Here is a 9734-nt window from a genome sequence, read left to right as displayed (position 1 = left end):
CTGTAATTTTATGTAAAGAACAAAATGTATTAGGCAGTTATGATTCATACATAAATATTTATAGTTTATGAAGCAAACAGATAAATTTGATTATTGGTCGAAAAGCAGATATAGTAAATAACTGGATATTACTAGTTTTATTTTGAATAGACTAGCTTTTCTGTTGTTGTTGTTGTTGTTGTTGTTGTTGTCCTCTCTCTCTCTCTCTCTCTCTCTCTCTCTCTCTCTCTCTCTCTCTCTCTCTCTCTCTCTATATATATATATATATATATACATATCTGTATATATATATATATATATATATATATATATATATATATATATATATATATATATATATATTATATATATATATATATATATATGTGTATACAGATTGTGTGTTTTCATGTGTGTAAACTATGTATACGTATATATAAAACACATATGTATATATGTGTAGCCTACATACGTATATGTATGTATATCTGCAAACATATATATATATATATATATATATATTATATATATATATATATATATATATATATATATATATATATATATACATAGAGAGAGAGAGAGAGAGAGAGAGAGAGAGAGAGAGAGAGAGAGAGAGAGAGTCAATATGCACTCAATTTCATTACACGTATAAATAAATATATCTAAATGTACTTGAAAAAACACAATTTTCACATAACTGCTACTTTAGATAAACTATTTACACCAAAACGGGATAAGATTTTCCCCTGCAATGAACGTGAATGAGTGACCTATTCAATGTTCTTAAGTATATCCACTTTTTATGAATAAACCTTACGCTAAGAGACATCCGGGGTTTTAATATAAATAAATCGTTGGCAACTGCATCAGTCATACAGATATGGGATAATTATGCATGGAATTATGTTAATTACACATTTCTGATGTAAATAAAGATGTTATCTACCTCCATATTTAAGCTTTTTAGAGACGTATGGTATAAAATATACTCTTCCCTCCGGTAGAAAACTTAGCGAAGAGTCTTAGCAGACCGAATTGCAACCGGCAGATCTAAAATGTCCAGGGGTATTGATTCTAGAGAATACAAAACAGAGCTACCGGCGCTGATGGCATCTGGCACTCCGACAACCTGAGAGAGAGAGAGAGAGAGAGAGAGAGAGGGAGAGAGAGGGCCTGTGCGCGCCTAAAAACCGCTCGAGCCAGCGAGTCGGCGCTCAGTTTCCTGTGGAACGTTGTTGTTGACGCACGTTAGTGTTCGTTCTCTCCTCTCGTCTGTCAAATTATTTTCGAAATGGTTTGGGGATACGCCAAAGGAAACGGTAAGTTTATATATTTGTCTTTTATTAAATCATAAGTGTATTATCTCGTTTTGGGTGGGATGTGTAGATTTGAATATCTTGGCAATTAATGGGAAATTTAAACATTAAAGATATCAGGTCGTAACCCTTGTGGTAGAACATTCGAATGCATTTTCATCTTGGGGCAATGGAGAAAGTACTGAAAAGTAATACTATGTATTATAAACCTATAATCACGATTTAAGTGTAAAATTACCATTTTAAGACTAAAATAGTTATTATTTTCTAATTCGTACCGACTCAGGCAAGTGACAGCAGTCAGCTGATTCGAAGACTGTCAACGGCAACTATTTTGTACTACGATGACGCAATAACACCGTGATCTACTTATCTCCTGTTTGTTTGTTTCTTATAATTGGAACTGAACCGATAGATATATTATAAACATTCTGCACAAAATAGCACCGATTTGATAGAAAAGGGTCATGAATAATCTGCACAAAATAGCACCGATAGAAAGGGGACATGAACAATAGAAAATGATCATGAAAAATCTGCACAAAATAGCACTGATTTAGTAGAAAAGGGTCATGAATAATCTGCACAAAATAGCACTGATAGAAAGGGGTCATGAACAATAGAAAATGGTCGTGAAAAATCTGCACAAAATAGCACTGATTTAGTAATAAAGGGTCATAACCAATCTGCACAAAATAGCAACAATTTAATAGTAAAAAGTCATGAGCTATCTGCGCAAAATAGCACCGATTTAATAGAAAAGGGTCATGAACAATCTGCGCAAAATAGCACCGATTTAATAGAAAAGGGTCATGAACAATCTGCACAAAATAGCACTAATTTAAAAGAAAAGTATCATGAACAATCTGCACAAAATAACACCAATTTAATAGAAAAGTATCATGAACAATCTGCACAAAATAGTACCGATTTAATAGAAAAGTATCATGAACAATCTGCACAAAATAACACCAATTTAATAGAAAAGTATCATGAACAATCTGCAACAAATAGCAACGATTTAATAGAAAAGTATCATGGACAGTTTAGTACCGATTTAAGAGAACATAGTCATGAACAATCTTAACATTACAGCACCGATTTAATAGAATAGGGTCATGAACAATCTGCACAAAATAGCACCGATTTAAAAGAAAAGGGTCATGAAAAATCTGCACAAGATAGCATAGAAAAGGGCCATGAGTAATCTGCACAAAATAGCTAAGATTTAAAAGAAAAGGATCATGAACAATTTACGCAAAATAGTACTGATTTGATAGAACAGGGTCATGAACAATCTGCACAGAATACAGTAGTATAGAAATAGGCCATGAACAATCTGCACAAAATAGCAACGATTTAAAAGAAAAGGATCATGAACAATCTGCACAAAATAGCATCGATTTAATATGAATATAAATAGTCATTCACAAAGCTTTCTAATCACCTGAAAAGATTCGATACATTCTAGGCTATGTTATGACTTCAGAAGGAGAATGGGAAAGAGCATATAAGCGGTGGCTGCATATTGTCAATTTGTCATTTCACTGGGTCAGTTTCGTATTGGCCCAGGAGCTAAGAGGCTGTAAAAACTCACCAGCCTTCGCAGTGACCTTTTCGTACTATGGTCCGGCTCTCCTTCTATGCAACTCTCAAATTACGGCTTTCATTCATTGGTGAAAAGTTATACGAGTTTTTTATTAGGCGAAAATGAAAACAAAAGTAAATGAAGGGTAGAATAGACGCTTCAGCTATGACAAGCAGTTCTTCTAGGAGGACACTCCAAAATCAAACTATTGTTCTCTAGTTTTTGTTGTGCCAGAGCCTCTGTACCATGGCCTTCCCCTGTCTTGGGTTAGAGTTCTCTTGTTTGAGGGTACACTCGGGAGCTGTGTTCTAACATATATGTATATATATATATATATATATATATATATATATATATATATATATATATATAGATATATATTTGTATATATATATATATTTGTATATATAGACATATATATATATATATATATATATATATATATATATATATATATATATATATATATATCTATATCTCTATCTATCTATCTATATATATATATATATATATATATATATATATATATATATATATATATATATATATATATATACAGTGTATATACAGTATATATACATACAGTATATATATATACACACATACAGTATATATATATATATATATATATATATATATATATATATATATATATATATATATATTGCTCTCCGGTCACTCTCTGCTCTTCACATCCTTCGGGTAGGAAGGAAAAGTGAGTAGTCACACCCTGATGAGAGAAGGGTACGTGTGCCCATATCCATCAAAATATTTAGCCACCATTTCCTGACCAGTCGCTTACACTTGCCAGCGTCTATTACTTCAAAACAAGCAAATGCTTTTTCCTAAAGCACTTCATCACTTGGAAGAAATTTGTTCATTTCCTATTTCCTGGGAAAACCTGGGTTGAAGCGGTTATGTAGTTAAGGTTTTACCTAGAAATCTAAGGCCGTATGAGTAAGTGCTTGATGAGTCAGTTCCCGTCAGTTTTCTGGATTATCTTGATTACTAAATTGTTGTTATTATTATTATTGTTGTTATTATTATTATTATTGCTGTTATCATTTATTATTATTATCATTTTTATTATTAACATTATTATTATTACTATTATCATTATTATTATTTTTATTATCATTACTATTTTTATTATCATTACTATTATTATTATCATTATTTTCATTATTAATATTATTATTATTTTTATCATTACAATTATTATTATCATTACAGTTATTATCATTAATATTATCATTATTATTATTATTATTATTATTATTATTATTACCAAAATTAATTTCATTCGGAATTCTAATTATGTGATAATGCTTTTCCAAAATTCTCCTTTATTTTTTCTTTGATATATTTATGTTATAAAATATATCACAAAATAAATAATCAAGTAATAAGGTGGTCTGACAAACTACCTTGAAACTACAACAACAACAACAACAAATGCAGCTGTTTCTAGTCCACTACAGGACAAAACCCTCTAACAAGTTTTCATTCATTTCTGGGGTTTGGCCAGTTTCATCACTAACTCGCTAAATGATTGATTACTTTTACTTTTAGGGGTTTATTTCTCGCCCTCCATCAGACACTAAGAGTCTGTTTAATTGAGCCTTGTTGTGTGAAAATAATTTCTTTCCAGTTAATATTTTGCTCTGTATCTTTTCAGTTATTCGTTAGCATTTCTATTCAGGCTTAATAGTTTCCAGATCACTATGATAACACTTTCCAAAGGGATAAGTCTTCAGGTTTTTCTTGAAAGCTGCCACATTTTTGCTATTCTTGACATCAAGTGGAAGGTCGTTAAAGAGTCTCGGTGCAGCATAACAAAACGTTCTTCCTCCTATTGCATGATTCACACTAATTAATATATAACTAATGAAAAAATACTTGGCTTTTTTTAAAATGAAATTTTCGAAGCTTTGGAACTATTTAAGTTTTAATGTCTCGTGACAATTTTTTTCCAAATATAGAAATGTTTGAATTTGATATATAAATTCTCAACTATAATTTACTTTTAAAGAAAATACCGAAATTAAAATTACATCTAATTCAATTATCTGTATCGAAAGATATGTTATCAGAAAGGCCTTTTATCGGTGTATGTCTGTTTGGGTTCTTAAAATATTTTATTTCAATTGTTCATTACTTTTCTTGTAGTTTATTTCTTTATTTCCTTTACTAACTGGGCTATTTTAGTCTGTTGGAGCCCTTGGGCTTATAGCATCCTGCTTTTCCAACTAGGGTTGTAGCTTAGTTAGTAATAATAATAATAATATCATCCAGCATGGTGCAATTTATTGGCCTAAGTGTGGTTTTTTGGATCGGAAATATCCTAATGTGTATAAAACTCTCTCTCTCTCTCTCTCTCTCTCTCTCTCTCTCTCTCTCTCTCTCTCTCTCTCTCTCATCTCGAAAGTGAGTAAGAAACAAACCTTTAATGGAGCAGTTTTAACTAATTTTCGGTATACCAAGAAAAGCTCTCCAAAATGAAACGCGATTGCAAATTAAAACTCATCTCTCTCTCTTTCTCTCTCTCTCTCTCTCTCTCTCTCTCTCTCTCTCTCTCTCTCTCTCTCTCTCTGTCTTCCTGAAGGTAAATAAGAGACAAAAACACATAATGGAGCAGTTATAACTATTTTTTTCGGTATACTAAGAAAAGCTCTCCAAAATTTAAGGTGATTTTCAAATTGAAATACCTCTCTCTCTCTCTCTCTCTCTCTCTTCTCTCTCTCTCTCTCTCTCTCTCTCTCTCTCTCTCTCTCAAATGAATTTGTCTACGATGATTAACTACTCTGCATTTTTACCATCTTCACTTAGCGCAATTAGCATACTGTTTAGCAGACGACATTGATCAGTTTCTATCGCGTAGCATACTGTTTAGCAGACGACATTGATCCGTTTCTATCGCGTAGCATACTGTTTAGCAGACGACATTGATCAGTTTCTATCGCGTAGCATACTGTTTAGCAGACGACATTGATCCGTTTCTATCGCGTAGCATACTGTTTAGCAGACGACATTGATAAGTTTCTATCGCGTAGCATACTGTTTAGCAGACGACATTGATCAGTTTCTATCGCGTAGCATACTGTTTAGCAGACGACATTGATCCGTTTCTATCGCGTAGCATACTGTTTAGCAGACGACATTGATCCGTTTCTATCGCGTAGCATACTGTTTAGCAGACGACATTGATCAGTTTCTATCGCGTAGCATACTGTTTAGCAGACGACATTGATCCGTTTCTATCGCGTAGCATACTGTTTAGCAGACGACATTGATCCGTTTCTATCGCGTAGCATACTGTTCAGCAGACGACATTGATCCGTTTCTATCGCGTAGCATACTGTTCAGCAGACGACATTGATCCGTTTCTATCGCGTAGCATACTGTTCAGCAGACGACATTGATCCGTTTCTATCGCGTAGCATACTGTTCAGCAGACGACATTGATCCGTTTCTATCGCGTAGCATACTGTTCAGCAGACGACATTGATCCGTTTCTATCGCGTAGCATACTGTTCAGCAGACGACATTGATCCGTTTCTATCGCGTAGCATACTGTTCAGCAGACGACATTGATCCGTTTCTATCGCGTAGCATACTGTTCAGCAGACGACATTGATCCGTTTCTATCGCGTAGCATACTGTTCAGCAGACGACATTGATCAGTTTCTATCGCGTAGCATACTGTTTAGCAGACGACATTGATCCGTTTCCATCTTAACATCTTATGTCCAAAGCTTGATCTCTGAACAGTAATTTTTAGCGATTAAATTTCTCTGACATTTGGAGCCTCAGCATGAGGGCAAGCTGAACTCCCAGCCATTAGCTGGACACATGTGACCTTCCATGGGGTCGCCCGGTAGTGAAGATAAATATGTTTTTCCTCATACGAGGTTTTTTATATAAAGGTTCTAAGAAAAATTGTTTTAATGCAGTTTTTTATTCTTGTTTTATACTGTAGTGTATTTGCTATGAAATACGAGAGTAATTGTAATGATTTAGTTATTTTTTTATTTATCTATGTGCCTTATATAATGAAGAGTAAGTGTCTGGATATATATATTCATATATATTTTTTGATTTGTTATATATATATATATATATATATATATATATATATATATATATATATATATATATATATATATATATATATATATATATATATATATATATATATATATATGTATATATATTTCTTGTAAATACACACACATATATATAAATATATATATATATATATTATATATATATCTATATATATATATATATATATATATATATATATATATATATATATATATATATATATATATACATTGTAGTCAGGGAATTGAACCTATCTTTTTTTACGGATAACGTACACCAATTAATCACAATTAACCTTGATATCTAAATATCTAATACATGCAATGCCTCCTCTAGACAAGATGACCTCGAAATACGTAGTATAGTCCAAAATTCTTACCGCAAAATTAATATAAATCCGAATATAGAATAATTTTAGCCTTGGCTAAAGTGTGAGCAATGCTTTGGTAACTGTGTTGTGTATTATCCTTCTTCTTAGTCAGCCAGGCATCTGGCGTGCCTTAGAATAAATTCTTTCTCCCGTTTTCTTTGTCGGAGGTAAATTCCTGAAGAATATTTTTTTGTGCTTTTCACACTCTTGGATACGTGGTGTGTATTAGGTGTTAGCAGATGTATATAAACACAGAAACACACACAAATATATATATATATATATATATATATATATATATATATATATATATATATATATATATATATATAAAACCATCACCACCTCGGTCAAGTTTCGCTTCAAAACTATTCAAAGAAATTATGCTCCTATCTTCAAAGTGTATCCACTAAGTGAAAAAAAAAGGGAAATACATTATAAGTCTTCCTGTTGGCCCTTTATATTCTAAGAAAGAAAAATGTTTCTTGTTTCCTTGTCTGTGGTGGCTAATGTGGTAACGTCCCTGACTGGTGAACGCCAGACTGGGGTTCCCTCTCAAACTCGTTAGTCTCTTTGGTCACTTCAACCTCACCAGCCTTGTGAGGTAAGGAATGGGGGTTTGAGGGAGCCTATAGATCTATCTGCTGAGTCATCAGCAGCCATTGCCTGGACCTAGTTGGTCGTAGCTTGGGTGGAGAGGGGTGCTGATCATATGTATATATGGTCAGTATCTAGGGCATTGTCCTGCTCGATAGGGCAATGGTACTGCCCCTTGGTCTAGCTAGGGCAATGATACTGTCCCTTGGTCCTTGCTTGGGTGGAGAGGGGGCGTGGGGGCTGATCATATGTATATATGGTTAGTCTCTAGGGCATTGTCCTGCTCGATAAGGCAATGTCACTGTCGCTTGCCCCTGCCATTCATGAGCGGCTTTTAACCCTTTAAATACATACCATACCAAAGAACTGACCATTAGCACCTACAGAAGCTTTAGAATGTTGTAATTATTTCAAGTATTTTCGAAGTAGGCTACATGGAGTTACAAGGATTTTGGATGTCTCAAAGGCTTTTTAATCCATCCGCGGAAACTTCCTTTGCTCTTTGGAGAGTTCTTATGCTCTTGTCTAACATATACCTGAACTCGTTTACCGTGTTACTGTTTATTAAATCCGCTGGAAGAGAGAGAGAGAGAGAGAGAGAGAGAGAGAGAGAGAGAGAGAGAGAGAGAGAGAGAGAGAGAGTTACTAAGATTTTGGATGTCTCAAAGGTTTTTTAGTCCATCCTCGGACACTTTATTTGTTCATTGGAGAGTTCTTATGCTCTTGTCTAACTTATTCTTGAACTCGTATACCGTGATACTGTTTACTACACCTGCTGGAAGAGAGAGAGAGAGAGAGAGAGAGAGAGAGAGAGAGAGAGAGAGGGCCTTGGATGGTCCAATTTAACGATGCGTTCAATTTCTGCTGACTCGACCGAATATAAAGCCATTGTCATTGTCAGTCGTTTCTAGATTGTTCTGGATCGAACAATGATTCGTGACGTCATCTTAAACTGGTTCATCATAAGGACTCCAAGGAGGATAAGTAGGAAATCACCCAGGGGAATGTCCTCCTAGAGAGAGAGAGAGAGAGCGAGAGCGAGAGCGGTACAACTCCGTGTCAAAGAACCTGTTTTCGACTTTCGATTGTACACGGGGGTTCCCCGGCTCGTAGACCAGTTTTCCAAACTAGATTTTTCCATTCATGTTTTGACATATACTGGAAATAAATCTGGTTCTTTCCTAGGCATGAATCTGGGTTTTCCTGTTGTACAGCTTTCTCTATATTATCATTATTATTATTATTATTATCATCTAAGCTACAACCCTTGTTGGAAAAGCAAGATGCTATAAGGCCATGGGCTCCAACAGGGTAAAATAGCCCAGTAGGGAAAGGAAATAAGGAAATAAATAAACGATATAAGAAGAAATGAACAATTATTATTATTATTATTATTATTATTATTATTATTATCATCTAAGCTACAACCTTAGTTGAAAAAGCAAGATGCTATAAGCCCATGGGCTCCAACAGGGTAAAATAGCCCAGTGGGGAATGGAAATAAGGAAATAGATAAACGATATAAGAAGTAATGAACAATTATTATTATTATTATTATTATTATTATTATTATTATTATTATTATTATTATCTAAGCTACAACCCTAGTTGGAAAAGCAAGATGCTATAAGCCCATGGGCTCCAACATGGAAAAATAGCCCAGTGGGGTAAGGAAATAAGGAAATAAATAAACGATATAAGGAGTAATGAACGATTGAAATAAAATATTTCAAAATCATTAACAGCATTATAACCAAAATTTCATTTACAAACT

General features: G+C 33.6%; 1 protein-coding gene across 1 annotated transcript in view; it reads left to right on the top strand.

Annotated features, from left to right (window-relative positions):
* Nucleotides 1-1144: 1144 nt before the first annotated feature.
* LOC137639986 (carbonic anhydrase 13-like) overlaps nt 1145-9734 on the top strand; it is an 88016-nt gene continuing 79426 nt past the window's right edge. The window contains exon 1 of the mRNA XM_068372327.1: nt 1145-1301. Within this exon, the coding sequence (XP_068228428.1) occupies nt 1274-1301 (28 nt within the window). The 5' untranslated portion in view covers nt 1145-1273. The remainder of the gene's footprint in view (nt 1302-9734) is intronic.

This window comes from Palaemon carinicauda, chromosome 4 (genome assembly GCF_036898095.1).
Source record: "Palaemon carinicauda isolate YSFRI2023 chromosome 4, ASM3689809v2, whole genome shotgun sequence".
Taxonomy (NCBI): Eukaryota; Metazoa; Arthropoda; class Malacostraca; order Decapoda; family Palaemonidae; genus Palaemon; species Palaemon carinicauda.
The sequence above is the reverse complement of the archived record's forward strand: the minus strand, read 5'-3'. Positions and strand labels throughout refer to the sequence as shown.